The sequence below is a fragment of the Myxocyprinus asiaticus genome, chromosome 20, assembly GCF_019703515.2.
Source record: "Myxocyprinus asiaticus isolate MX2 ecotype Aquarium Trade chromosome 20, UBuf_Myxa_2, whole genome shotgun sequence".
NCBI classification, from domain to species: Eukaryota; Metazoa; Chordata; class Actinopteri; order Cypriniformes; family Catostomidae; genus Myxocyprinus; species Myxocyprinus asiaticus.
Window position 1 is genome coordinate 10,825,660 of NC_059363.1, and position 15,732 is coordinate 10,841,391.

The 15,732-nt window shown below is 37.6% G+C and overlaps 1 protein-coding gene across 13 annotated transcripts in view; it reads right to left on the reverse strand.

Moving 5' to 3' along the window:
* The window catches only part of LOC127411478 (neurexin-3a-like), a 501,739-nt gene that overhangs the window by 370,489 nt on the left and 115,518 nt on the right, over positions 1–15,732 (reverse strand). For all 13 annotated transcript variants that reach the window (XR_007892290.1, XR_007892289.1, XR_007892288.1 and 10 more), the window contains exons 6-7: positions 13,949–14,250; positions 8,382–8,543 (exon numbers count right to left, since the gene is read on the reverse strand). Coding sequence is in view for 10 of the 13 variants with exons in the window: in XM_051647066.1 (XP_051503026.1) it covers positions 8,382–8,543; positions 13,949–14,250 (464 nt within the window). In the remaining 3 variants the exon portion in view is untranslated. The remainder of the gene's footprint in view (positions 1–8,381; positions 8,544–13,948; positions 14,251–15,732) is intronic.

A 15,732-nucleotide genomic window follows, 5' to 3' on the forward strand; every position in this document is an offset into this window, starting at 1 on the left:
CCCTGTTTACGCCTGGTATTAAGGTGCGTCTTGGGTGATCCGATCGCATGTGGTCAGGCGAGACACATTACTGTTTACACCTGGACGCTTATATGTATCTCCTGTGAACACTTGTGTTTGGGGAGGGTCTCTGATTTCATGACAACATACATCAATCACTATGTCACTGTTATTGCATCATAATAATCCATGAAAAAGTTAAAAATGCCCTCCCCAGAACTGATGTCACTTTGCTTAAATGAGTTCACATTTACTATATAGTCTAGTCAAAAAAGAGTTAATAATTTTATGCATTATGAACAATTTTGAACAGCACACTATATAGTAAATGTGAACTTATTTAAGCAAAGTGAAGTCAAACCCATGGGTGGGTTCAATAAGCATCAACAGGTTCTTATTGTAGCTTACTGTAGTTGGTTGACAGATGAGGGGTGATGCTTTGCTGCTGTGTGGGAGGCATTTAGGACAGATAAGTGTTTACACATCAAATGTGATGTGGTTTCATGCATTTTTGACTATTTGTGATCTGATCACAAAAAGTTTTGCACCCCGTTTAGAGCATCTTAATACCAGGTGTAAAAGAGTCTATGTAGAGAGGTTCAGAACAGCAACTTTCAAGTTAAGATTCTGCCTTAGAGGGCAGCTGCCTATGTATGTAGTATATAGCAAGATGGCTTACTAACAGAGCAAATTGTCAAAACATTTTTTATACAGTATACAAATTGAAGTAAAGTCCAGTTGAAGTACAGTTCAATATATTGTATTGTACCTGGGTGTAGATTGTTAATCAACTGAAAATATGTGTTTCCACAGATTTCCAGAGCAGAAAAACTGTCTGGAAATCATGGGTTGTGAAAATTAGATGTGACCTAGGACAATTAAGACAGTTCAAGAGAATGAAAAGCTCAAAGCTATTTATTTTTTTATTTTTTTTTTGCATCAATTCTCAAAGTCTATTGAGGGGAGATAAGCAAAGAGATTGAAATAATTGCTTGAATTTGGGGCTAAGGTTCAGCTATGGCAACCATATCGCTGAGCTGAGAACAGGAGGAGTGGGTATGCACGTTCTCTGGGTCCTCCCTGTGCCTGTGGCACCCTCTCTATCTGTGGTGGGCCTGTAGTGACACTTGCATTCATCATCCACAGCTGTCTGCTCCTACAATAAATCTCTGCCTACAGTGCCTACCCATCACTCTCAAGGAATTAATAGCCCCCAGGTCAAACTGGAGAAAACTTGGAAATCGCTATAGATTAATCACTAGTCAAGCATGCCAGATGGTCCTTTGTGGATGTTTTGCATGGGGCTTAGGGCAGCGAGGTGCATAAAGGTCTTTGATGGCCTGGTTGGACTTGGTAGAATCAGTCAGGTACACTGTGGGTAAAGTACAGTAGAAAAACAGATCCAGTTGCACAGTACAAACATTTAAGTGATTAGTTATTTTTTTTATAAGATTATTTGTTGTTTTGTAAAACACTACTACACTACAACTGCAGGAAGGTCTATCTATCTATCTATCTATCTATCTATCTATCTATCTATCTATCTATGATTGACCGATCTATCTGTCTACAGTCTGTCTGTATGTCTGTGAAGAGCCGAGGAAGGTGGGGCCGGGCTGGAATGATGCATGCCCGGTCCCCAATCAGCCTGATGGGGCGCGCGAGGGATAAAGGCAGCCGGGGACGACAGTTCGGGAGAGAAAGAATTACAGGCAGCTGTACTGTGTGTTTTTGGTTGTGTGTTTTTGTTTAAGTTGTTTATTAAATTATTATTTAAGTTGTCAAGCCGGTTCTCGCCTCCTCCTTTCCACTGAACCCCCTTACACTGGTGCCGAAACCCGAGAAGGAGGAGGGATTCCCGTTGCAGAGTCCTCGACACTGCCGTCCACCCAGGGGAGCGCCGCTGCCATCTGACGGGGGACGGAGTAGCCTGACCACCCGGATGCGGGGAACGGCCACCGTCCACGAGGCGATTGGGGATGGGACTCCCTGACCGCTTGGAGTGAAGGACCCACTGCCGGGGGCGGAGGAGTGCCCTGCCGTCCCCCGGGAATGCGGAGGGGTCGAGAGAAGACCGCCGTCCGTGGGGGGAGGAGGGAAGCGACTCCCTGACCGCCTGGAGTGGTAGGGCTGCTGCCAGGGGCGGAGGAGTGTCCCCACGGGATGCCGGGAACGTGGCGGGGCGTTCTGTCCGCTGGGGGTCGGAGGTCTGACTCCGGTCCGCCCTGGGAGGAGTGGCTGCCGTCCGCCTGAGAGGGTGGAGGAGTGATCGAGGACCACGCAACAGCACATCAGAGAACCGGTGAGTTTCTTTTTCTCTCTGTCGCTCCGTGTTGGCCTTTCCCTCGCCTATTTTGTTTTATTGTTTTTCCCCTCCTATCTCCTCCCAGGTCGAGGAAGGCGGGGATGACCAGCCGGCAGTCGGGGCGCAAGGCACGCCCCCCCGGAGAGGAAGGGGGTATGTACGTAGGCTCCTCGGCCTGAGCCAACGCCGGGAGGAGTGTAGAGCCGAGGAGGGCGGGGCCGGGCTGGAATGATGCACGCCCAGTCCCCAATCAGCCTGATGGGGCGCGCAAGGGATAAAGGCAGCCGGGGACGACAGTTCGGGAGAGAAAGAATTACAGGCAGCTGTACTGTGTGTTTATGGTTGTGTGTTTTTGTTTAAGTTGTTTATTAAATTATTATTTAAGTTGTCAAGCCGGTTCTCGCCGCCTCCTTTCCACTGAACCCCCTTACAGTCTGTTTGTCTATTCTATACTATTTGAACACTATGTCACTGTCATACAACAGTGAGAACACTCCTGCTGTTTCAGGCTGGCCAGAATTCCAACTCTGAGCTCTTGCGAAATATCAACAGTCCTGCAGTGCTCCTTGAAACAAATCTGTTGGATACAGAATGAGAGAGAGAGATGCTGGTCAGCTTTTCTATCAGAACTCTCAGACCCATCTCGCATCTGTAGAGCGGTGCTGGCTCAGAAGCAAGTGTCCAGAGAAAAGGGGCAGTTTCATCCAGCCAGACCAACCCGGTTACAAATGACAGTCACCATGGCGGTGCACAAGGGGAGGGAGACGCAGTCCAGCTTGGCAGTGGACGTAGCTTAGTGTCCAGTCATTAATGCTGGCAGATCCCTGTGCAGCCACACGTCCTGCCATACCCTGATTACTGCCCTTCACGCTTAGCTTGAAAGACAGGCATTGAAAGGCGGCTTAGAAGAGGCCTGCGATTGTCATTACATCTACAATACCCCTTTTCATTTGAAGAGAGAAATTCCTTTTTTATTATATGTGCTAATAAAAACCACTGTCATTTAAATTCCTTATGAAAAATGGTATGGCCATTATGCAAATTAAGAATTCAGCTCATGATACAGTAGTGTTATGTGTTAGGACCAATTGTGCTCCCTTACTAACAAATATGAAAATAATCATGTTTCTATGTGCATTCACCTTTCAACAACATGCAGAGAAAACAAAAATGTGAAGCTGATAAAGGTTATTTAAAATAATGTATACATGATTTATTAAACCGCTAAAGGTTGCAATTTTAGTACGGATGAGCTGCATACTTTAAATGAATTTATAAATCTGACCGCTCATACACTGGAAACTCCACAGACATTGGGAATCATTCACGTTGTATGAGATGACAAAGCAGAGCACTAGTCCAATGTGAAGCACATATTACATTTAAACTATATATTCATATAATTAAATCACAGCATTTGCGCTATAATCTCAACTATATTTATATAGCATATAAAACAACAGAGTTGACAAAGTGCTTCACAGTAATAAAATTTAAAACATAACATTTCAAAATTACCACATACACAAACACCAGTGATCTAAAATACACTCCGAAACGGTGTCCTACATTTAATTTGTCAGACTCAAAGGCCAGTGCAAAGAGATGTGATTTCAAACGTGACTTAAATGTCTTCACTGATCACACTGGGTCATAATAAAAGCACGATTCATAACAAAAGCTAGGTGCTTGAAATTGAAGAAATCGTGACAGAAATATATTACAACTGTATAGTAAAATGTAATATTCACTGTAATAATAATAATAATAATAATTAAACAATATATTACAAGCATGACAAAAAAATGCAATGACATGTTAAAAAGTTATATTTTCACTTGTTGAAAGTTTTAAGAATTAATTGATTAGACACCATTTTGATGATGAAATTAAACTTTAAAACGTGGAGTTCTGGAAAATAATAATAATTATTAAACTATAATTATTAAATTATATATATATATATATATATATATATATATATATATATATATATATATATATATATATATATATATATATATATATAAACTTAACAGGTGTGTTCAATAGCACATGATCATTTTAGCTTATTTTTGCTGTGGTATCGAAATTGGTATCGAAAACCGTGAAATTCCACTGGTATCGGTACCGACTACTGAAATTTTTGCACCGTAAAGTACTACTTATAAACAAATAAATTACAGAGGATATATATATATATCTTTCTGTCTGTGTTAGTAGAGGCTAGTAGAGTCAAGTTTTATCATAAAAGTCACTGAGCAGGCACATAGAGTTTTAAGTCCAGTGCATGTGATCTGACAATATCTGAACCTATGCTGGCTCCAGTAAAGCTTATTTAGACTTTCTCTAGATTAATTGGATACTCTGATTATCTAAAGAAGAATATTATATAATATTCCTTTTATTGCATGATGTTCCTCATTAATGCAGTGGGGCACTTACTCCCCATCCTCACCAAAAAACATTTTTGTTTGTGAAATTTGGGCATGACATTGAAAACAAATTAAACGGTTGTGCTTGAGCATGGGCAACATGATAAACAAAACTTTACTAGTGTTTTGCATACTGATCAGTAAACACTAACTACTGCCTACCTCGTTAAAAAAAATAGTATGTGAAACAGTGCACGTTATGTACCTATAACAGTAGTATGCTACTGTTGTTACATGGCCACATTACGAGCATGTTTTCAGCTAGTGGGTCCAGTTATATCGGAAACATAAATGGTTATTTATATTTTTTAATCCAATGTTGTGTAAAAAACACTTTTGGCCATCCGATCAAATAATAAGTTAAGAACAATATGTAAAAAAAATTGTGGCTGTTACATCCGGTAACATAAACTTCTGGTTTATTCATCACACTGGAAAAGTAAGTGCATTGAATCATGTGTTCTGATGTATATTGCACAATTTGGCAAATGTTTTAGATCATACGGGTCACCATACAGTTGTAAAATTTGCATACTGTGAACAGTTCGCATACTGCATATTCCAGTGATACTAAGATTCTACTCCGAACATTGCCAGTGATTGCAACATTCTCTACAAAGTAAACATAACTACAGAAAATACACAGCTTGGACATGTTGGTAGACTCCACCCCACCTAAGATTACAGTACTGTAAAAAAGCCCGCACTCAAGATCAGGGCAGTTGGGGACCAGAGACATTTTCTCAATGTGCACAGAATACACATTGTATATTACAGAAATACAAAGTAGTAAAGAGTAGTATGGTAGTGTGCTATTCTAAACATAGCCAAATATCACTTCATACAGCACAAGGCAAACATAACTACAGAAAATGTACAGTTTGGACCGGCAAAGAGTACAGAACTGTGGATAAGGTCATCTAGAGCAGATGGGTACACATTCATGTCATATTAGCTACAAACGTTCTGTGTGACATGAGAACATATAATAATTTATAATACAATTTAGGGATGTGTGGAATGACTAATTTCACTGATGTTTAAATGAAAATTTTGAAGTCGACTATTCGACTAGTCTAAAAAGAAACCAACCTTCAGAAAACAGTAAAAAAAAAAAAAAAAAAAAAAGAAATACAAATGTATGCAAACCATTTAAAATACTTAATCTATTCCAAATCTGATGCTAAATTCCAGTGAAAAGGGACATTTATCTGCAACGTGCTCGCCTTGCATTATGATCATTGTTCATTAAATATAGAACATGACACATATTCACTGAATCAACCATGGCGAATATTTAACAGGCATATTTATTGAAAACAATTTAATGAATAGTGCAAGACCAATAGAGCAACCCAGCCTGTTTGAAGTGGAATTCACCAAGTAAAAGTTACTTAACATATTAAAACAGTCAGGACATTGTTGAAAATAATTAACAGGTAGGCTAAGCCAAATCTATGAGAGAGAAAAAATGCTCTGAAAAGTTGTGCGTATTTCACGACGTGCTGTCGTGCATTAGCCATTGATCTAATATGACAGCTGTTCGGTAAAGAACATTAACCAATAACAGTTATAATGTAAAAAAGTAGCTACAGAATAGAAAAAATAGGCCTGTGATGTAGCCTAAAATAAATGTATTCTAAACATGACGTGCACACAGAATAAAAGATAGTTTAACCCTCTAAGCAGTCAGCACCTCGTTGAAAATAGGCTTTATGCCTAATCAGCAGATTTTTAAAAATTATGAGAAAAATTAACACGTCAACACGGTCTGGTGAAAAACGGGACTCACGCACAGATTTAAAGAAGACTCAAATGTAAAAACATCCTTAGGGACTTTCAAACGTTTGGAAATCTGATTACCACACCTCCACCAAAGTGATTTCATAACTACTTTGCTGAGTTTGCTTGTCTGGCAAGAGGACATTTTCCTGCGCGCGCCTCGAGTGAGAGAGGAAAGAAGCACATGCAGCCTGAGGTGAAATGAAACTTGGTATCTGCTCCAAATATCCTCTTTTTTTAAATAATATTTGTATTATTAATTCTATTTAAAAAAATTAAAATAACATTAATATGACAGTAATTTAAGTGCAGCCTCTGTAAAAATATAAAGCCAAACGTGAATGTGTAAAAATGTTGATCAGTTTAATGGGGGAAATATTAACCAACTAGTAATTCCAGTGTCGACTAGCAGCATCAGAACCGTTTAGTCGACTAGTCTCCCACATCCCTAATACAAATCCTTTTCATCCTTAACCTTAGCATATCAGTTTTCTTTCATTATGGCTGCTTTTTGTGGGTGACGGATGTGTAGATTCTGATTTCTCTGTCTCGAGCGTCTCTTAAAACCCTGATCACCCTGCTAACACCGTAGTGAGTGTTAAATAACCATTTGCTATACTGCAGAAAGTTTGAGACTCTGACAAGGGTGGCACTTTTCCGAAACTCAGCACAATAAAGTGAAAATGAAATACGTTTTCTATGCAAATGCCTATGAATAGAGTTTTTAGCCCTGCTATAGGAGGGTCAGAGATCGAACTGGCAGTGATAGCTTAATGGCGGGTCATTAAAAGATAGGCTGTTGTAGCACTCACTACAAAAAGGAGGTTCTGTTGTCTGCTGTTTGTTCAGCATGAATTAATGAAATATCTCGCCGGCAGCCTCACAACACAGTAATTGGCTATTTCTAGCTAAATTAAAGATCAATCCATTTGCTGATAATGTTATCCAAACCAGGACGATTGAGAAATGTGGTAATGAACAGCTGGTTAAAAGGAATGACATCTAACTTTTGCAAGCAGTGTAATGGCTCTTAGAGGGTGAATCTCACAAAATCTGTCAAGAACATGTCCAGGTCATGTTTCATCCCAAATTTAACAGAACAAAATAATAATAAAAAAAATAAAAATAAATAAGAAAACTTTATGTGATTGTAGATGACTTCATTTTATCATAGTAATGAGAATCTAATGATAAACACCACTGAGAATAATTGGAATTTAATATGAAAAGTAAAACTTCCAGATGCATTATTAATGAGAGTTAAAGTAAAATAGTGGAAAATAGGCATCATTTATTTTTTTATTTATTTTTTTTCATTTAGATTTTTGGGTGAAATGTGACTAGGATATGTTTTTGTGATTCACCCTAGAGTCTGGGCATTGTGCATTTCATACAGTAGGTGTAGCTTTATTTGGCACTGACAGATGTCTTTTCAATATAGGGTCCAATTCTCCTCCAGACTCTTAGCGTATCTGGAGTTACCTTTTGAGCATAACGTATATCATTATGCAAAGTCTCATTTCATCCAATCACCTAAGTTTCTTTTCTGGCCTGTGGAACCTTAATCAAATGATTCACCACAATTGAAAATTCATATTAAATACGCCTGAAACAATTTCACGTCGGAGCAAAAATTTATATCTCCAGTGAATTTCATTAGAGAAACACAATATGGGTTACGTTGTCTACCCTATTCTTTTTGCAAGATAAGCTGTACTGAATATATTATCCTGCTTGGATGGTCTATTCTAACTTGTTCTCCCTCTCTCAGCCCAGACAAGGACATGGTGATATGATGTTTGCATGTATTTAGTAGCTTAAAGACTGAGAAGGAGTTCGTCTAGACCAGGCCCCCCTACCTCTTTCAGGCAACCCATGAAGTTGTTGCTGACAGGTGACCCCGGTAAATCCGCTGTACTTGGACTTCCTCCGACATAGAAAAAATCATCCGAGCCAAGCATGGTGTAGTCCTCCTGAGTGTAGCCTGTGGTGGTGAGGATGCCATCCACTGATATAGTCACCTGTTTGAGAGGAAAAACAAAAGAGGAGGGAGAGATCCATTCATGAACATCTCGGATGTGATGGTCGTTCTACCAGGAATCGCTTTGATCTCGATTGAGGTCTGTCTTTGAATGTGTACCAAACACCTGGACTTTGGGATTTTAAGTAAACAGTTCTTGTTTTGTCTGGAATTATATTGAGTGGATAGCTCTTGTTTTGTCTGGTATTGTATTACGTAGACTGTTCTTGTCCAGGCTTACAAAGGACAGGTAAAGAAAATATTTTGCCGGCATATTTTCTTTATCTTTGATGGTGTTAGAAATGGATTATCTGGGTCAGAACGTTTGTTGAATTTGAGGGGTTAGTGTTCTGTAACAAACCATGGACAATTTGCTTGTGCTTGTTTTAATTTAAATTGTGTACATATAGGATTAGTTCACGTATATGCATGCATTCAAAATTAGCTTGTTGTCACACTAATACAGTACGTACTACCACAAAAGTGCATGCAACAAAGAAGTCAGATGTTTTTATTCTAATAAGAGGTTCATCTAAGGGATTCAACCACTGCAAGTATGTAACATGCATAATAATCAAGCAAAGGCAGAATGCAAAAGGAAGAAGCACACAAGACAAAACCATGAGGGGTAATGAGGGAAGACACAGGAAATCATGACCTTCATCACTACACAGAGGACAGCACATACTGACCAGGTGTTGGTTTGCTTAGACAAGATGTTAAGTGTTAGTAAAACTCGGCAAAACAGACTGATCTAGATGCCTTAAAGCATGAATGGGTTGGTTTAGCATGCACAAACTACTGGAATCAACTGTCAGAGCTCCCGTGCTGAAGTAGCTTTTTTATTCATTTTTTATTTTTCTATTGTTGTTTTTCATCACTATGTAAGTGTTTTGTTTTGGAAAGCTTCTGCCAGATTTTTGACAATATCTTATTAAAAAATATAAAACCAAGCCTTTTTAAATAGATTAAATCTTTCAAAAAACTTGAGCCGAAGAGGAAGATCAAAGAAAGAAGGATGGAATATGGTGGTAAAGCTTTGGTGAAAAATGGGATGAGGATGATGGAAATAAAAAAATTAGGAAATCCCAGAAATACAAACCCCAGTCTGCCTATTTTTCATGATGCCATGAAACCCCCCAAAAAGAGAAAGAAAGTAAGAAAGAAAGAAAGAAAGAAAAAAGGCCAGGGAAACACACAGTAAACCCCAAAAAAGGACAATATGAATGATATCTACCAGACAATGTAGTTTGTTTACCATAGCGTGTCCAATACCTGAATGCTTTGAGAAAAGGGGGAAGAAAGGAAATTAAACAATAAACAAAGGTGTTGTTAATAAAATGGAATAAACTCAAATGAAGTCATGATGAGAAATCAGGCTGTTAGCATATTAGTATAGGTGCTTGTTAGTAGATTGAAGACTCTAGACAATGGTTCATGAGTGGTTAGTCTGAATTCAAAAAATATTTTTATATAGACAGGCAAAGCATATATGAGTGAATAAGAAAAGGTGGAGAAGAAAAAATAAATATCAAGAAAGTGAGTGGACTTGGGGGTTCTCCAGAGCATTTCACTTCTGTAAAAGTTTGAGGCATTTTACTTATTGGTAGGGATGTCCCGATACCGCTATCGGAATCAGGTCCGATCCTGCTTTTATGTACTAGAACTCGTGCTTGTAAAAATGCTCCAATACCAAAAAACTATACCATCTAACATGCTAATGTCGTTACATAAATATTCAGCACACAAATTCAAATCAGGTCATGTCCTAGTGAGATTATTTAACCACAAAAGCTGTGATTTAATGTGATAAATATATAAGTGTGAGTGCTTGTGAATGTGTGGAGCTGGTGTTGTGTAGGCATAAAGAAACAAAGTGCTCATACTTTTTAGAGATCCTTGTCTAATACATGGAAAACACTAGGGCTACCCCCGACCAAAGATCTTCCTAGTCGACTAGTACTCGTTAGTGATATTAATTGAATTACTTAAATATATATATTTTGGGGGGCATCAGAAAATGATTTGAGTTCCAGGGCTGAGAAACAATGTTATAAGTAACATTGCTAACACTGTTCTACATTACAGAGAAATACTAAACCATAATAATGAGCCTGTAAAATATCAATTTTACAAGTGCATGCACGAAGCGAGCCGCAGCAACACCAGCAAAAGAGGTAATGATTCTGAATGTGTCAGAAAAACCAGCAAGGAGACTGTCTGAACAGTTTGTTAATTTATAGAGAGAAATGCACACTAGGGTTGTGCCGACAGACGATGATCTCGGGGATCGACGATGGTCAGAGTGATAGCTGATGCCTGTGACGATGTCAAGACGATATTTGGCTCGTTTTCCCATTAATGTATTACATTATTATTATTATTATTATTATTATTATTAGGCTATTATTATTATCAAATTAATATAACAAATAATTTGCCCGTAGACACACAGACACGCGCTTGAAGAAACAAACTTTATTATATTTTTAAGAACAGATGACAGAAAAGCCATCTATATTTGTTTGGAGGCGTGCAGTCTTGTGGAACACGCATGTAAAAGGTTCTCATTCTTTGTTTCTGTCTTCTGAAGTTTTTTATTTATTTATTTTTTGGCAAGAACAGTATCATCTATGAGTGCTGCAAATGACCTCAGACATCTCAGCTCAGGGGGTGCTTTGAGTTCAGTTCGCTTTATTTCCACAGAGCAGTTCATTGTGACCACAACTGTGCAGCCTATACATCTGTGATTAAAACATAAAATAATACAAAAACATGTTCACTTCAAACCATGATTTATATTTCAGTGATTATTATCATAATTATATTATTACATTTATAATTGTTTGTATGTATTCATTTGTGTTAGTAATTTTCCGCCTGCATGTTTAGACGGATACTTTAGATGTTTCATTTGGAGTGCAATTTGAATTTAGAAATATATTTGATTTAAGATCAAATGATATTTTTTAAATAAATAAATTACATTTTCACTGCAAAATCACTAAAGCAAGAATATTCACCAATCCCTCAGCCCGGGGGTTGCCGATGTAATTGGATATTGCAATATATATATAAATATATATATATATATATATATATATATATGAAGGAGGGAACAAAATGTTTTATTTACACACGATATATTTTCCTGGACAACGAAATACCCGACCGGTAGAGAATGCAAAGATGAAGTAGGTTCTTTGCCAGAGAGGTGTTGCCCTTCACAACTGTTGTAAAGCCATCTTTCAAAAAGTTGAACAACACACATTTTAATTGCACTTAATTTTTTTCCAGTTTCATTTGAATCTTTAGTTAAAATAAATAAAAAATAAAGTTCAAAGTTTTAAATCAAGGTGTCTTGCTATATTGTGTAGGCTTAACCCTAACCCTGCTTAATGAAAATGACCCGATAGTACCATCTAGTCTCCAAACAGCGGTGATACGAACAGCGGTTCGTCAGTTTCCTGTGGAGTTTTTTTTTTTTTCTGCAACCAACCGACCAATCAAAACTTGGTCGACCAAGACTCTTCTCATCGACTAACGTTTGGTTGACTATTAGGGGGCAGCCCAAGAAAACACCATCATGAGCACTGCACGCTCTGTTTGTAGCAGATGACAGCAGGCAGAGCGCTATTTCACTTTTTAGCGCAAGGCACATGCAGACTACATATTTATTTCTTTAAATAGCAGCCTTTTGTGGTTTAATAATCACTTTTGAGTCACAAAGCGACTGGCTTTCCAGAGTGGGAAGCTACCGTCATAACATCAGAGCTCCTTGGTCATAACAACATGGAAACACTACAAAATAAAAGCTCTGCCAAAATAAAAGCTAAATTTAAATAAAAAAAGACAGAAATATATCACTACTGTACAATATTCACTGTTCTACTACTACTACTAATAATAACAATAATAAATCAATAGTAATTTTATTCTATTTAAGCAATATCTCACATCTGTGATGCTCTGTTATGCAGCACTTTATTTGACAAAAATAACTCCAATGCTGTATTTTGGATTGTGCGGTGATGTTCTGTATAAAATCACTTCATTTGAAAAAAATAATACAATATCTTGTTGAAAATTAATTGTTATGCTTTCATTTGATTAAAGTTTAAAATAATGTATTTATTTAAACACAATTTTTATGATAAGATTTAAATTTTGTTATGGAGTTCAGAAAAAAAAAAAAAAAAAAACAGGTATCAGACTCGGTTTCGGCGAGTACCAAAGACAAAAGTATCGGTACTCGTACTCATTCTCAAAAAAATTTGATTAGGACATCCCTACTTATTAGCAAGAATTTGAATCACATATTCACTTGAAAAGCCCTCCAGAATACTGACTGTATTCTTCTGCAAAAAAAAAAAAAAAAAAAAAAAAAAAAAAAAAAGGGAAAATCTGAATGCTGTTTGTTTTCTTTCATCAACAAATTTCAAGCTTCTATTTTTAAGTATTATTTAATTATTCACAACATGTTGTTTACTGCTACCCTCTCTTAAACGAATGTGACTGGTGACCTCTAACTGGCTCTTTGCTTTGATTCATATGGTTTTTGACTTGCCTCTGGCAATTGTATAAAGTGTCTCTAATGCATGTTTTTGGCTTGATAGTAAAACAGCTATTAAATAAATCAAGAAAAAAATAAAAAAATAAAACAAGCTCCTAGTGGATCTGAAAGCTGAAATAGCTAGTGCTCATGGGCTCTTGTGTCTCCACACACACCTATGCAAAAGCAACATCATTTTACTCCTGAGGGGCAAAACCACCCTAAATATTTACATATTTTAAAATGCAGCGCGCTGAGTGATTTAACAGTTCAACAAAGATTAGCTGTGGGTAAATGGAACGGTTGAGGTTGGTTGGAGCCTCTCCCCGCTACCCTGATAAGACAGCCTATTTGGAGAAGCAAGGTGAAAATCTAGAGAGGTGAGAAAGACAGCCTCTTGAAGCCATTACACTGTTGATAGCTTCAGACAGTGGTAACTGCCTGAGGCAAACATGAGGCAAGGATGCAGAGAAGAAATAGCTGTGTTGGCAAATTGAAGAACTTAAAAGGGTGGTTCACTAAAAAAATTAAAATTTTGGCATAATTTACTCAACTCCATATTGTTTCAAACCCACATGAGATGTTAAGCAGAATGACAGCATCAGTCACGATTCACTTTCTTTGTATGAAAAAAGGATGCAATGAAAGTGAATGGTGACTGAGATGTTCATACTGCCTAACATTTCCTTTTGTGTTGCACGGAAGAAAGTCATTTGGGTCTGAAACAACATGAGGGTGAGTGAGTGATGACAGAATTTAAATTTTTGTGTGAACTTTCCTCTAAAAATAACCTAAAATTAAGTGTACAGTATTTTTTGTCTGTAAATAAGATTGGTGCGTCTCTTTAGCGTTACCTGTCTAAGGTTGCGTGTGACTTTCACATCGTGCCAGGCATTGTCATTGAATTTGCCATTGACAGGTTCGACAATGGCTTCAAAGGCTCCGGAGCCTAAGTTGATGACCAGTGAAACAGCCCCATCTTTCAGGGCCAGGTTGACGTAGTCAGCAGATTTGCCTGTGTGAAGGATAAGGCCATTTCTTTGCCAGGTCTTGAAGGACAGTGTGATCTCATCACTGCTGCTTTGGATGGGATTCTGAGACAAGTCGTAGCAAAAGTATTCGGAACCTCGGAACGTGGCCACATTCTCTTCTCGTGCTGTAAGAGAACACAAATGAAGAGTGGAAATGTTAATGGAACATCTTGAAACAAAACAAACGTGAATGCTAGCTATGGAAATGCTTTCGCAAGCAATTAAATTGCTGAGATTTGACACTGGCGGAGCAAGAGTCACGGCAAATAAGACTGGGCCAGATGATACAAAATGAGACATGATGTGGTAAGGCAAAATGAGGCAATTCAGGTAGCAAGTCCACAGAGTCTGTGTATCTAAAGCCATAAATAAGGTGAGATCATCAGTGATATCATCTCAAATTAGATCTGTCTCTTTAAAGCTTATTTGTGCTAATGTCCAGTAATTGCCAACTGAAGCACATTTGAGTCATAATTCATAGCAGAGCCCTTTATTTTATTTATTTTTTCTATGCTATTTTATCACTGACAGTTGAACAATATGGGTTTTTCAATGGCTGATACCATAGATGCCATATCTAGAGAGCAGGGTGACCATTGTGATATAATGCCCATAACATATAAAGGAGACTGGGGCTATTAGTAACAGATGTAACTCTAATGAATATTTTTCAGGGTGGGTTTATTTTTGAAAGTTGATTGCTGCATGGCCACATACCTTAAAGTTTGGTTACAAAAAAGCTATTAAACCTGGATAAAAGACATATATATACACTGAAGGCACATTGACCTTTTGTCACAGCATGCCCCAATAGCGGTTGCTGTAGGTTTCATGTGAAAACTGGGGACACGTTTCACTGTCACCCCACTACCATCACCAAAACAAAATCTGCATATAGTATGCCATCCTGCATTAAACATCATATTATTGGCTTTTTAGCACTATTTAAATAGTAAAAAAAATTATGAGCCACAAAACAATTCATGAAACAACAAAAATGGAAAAGATAACAAATAAATATCAAGACATTGTTTTGGTCAACAAATATTATAATTGATAAATTGAATACATTTATGACATTTAAAACACGTGACAACAAGCCCCGATTAAAATGTGACAACATGCTTTCAAAAAAAGAAATACCCTTATCCTAAGAACACATTAAAACCCTTCGTTTTATATATACAGTGCAACCGGAAAGTATTCACAGCGCTTCACTTTTTCCACATTTTGTTATGCTACAGCCTTATTCCAAAATGGATTAAATTCATTATTTTCCTCAAAATTCTACAAACAATACCCCATAATGACAACGTGAAAGAAGATTGTTTGAAATCTTTGCAAATGTATTAAAAAAAAAAAAAAAATCACATGTACATCAGTATTCACAGCCTTTGCCATGACACTCAAAACTGAGCTCAGGTGCATCCTGTTTCCACTGATCATCCTTGAAATGTTTCTACAACTTGATTGGAGTCCACCTGTGGTAAATTCAGTTGATTGGACATGATTTGGAAAGGCACACACCTGTCTATATAAGGTCCCACAGTTAACAGTGCATGTCAGAGCACAAACCAAGCCATGAAGTCCAAGGAATTGTCTGTAGA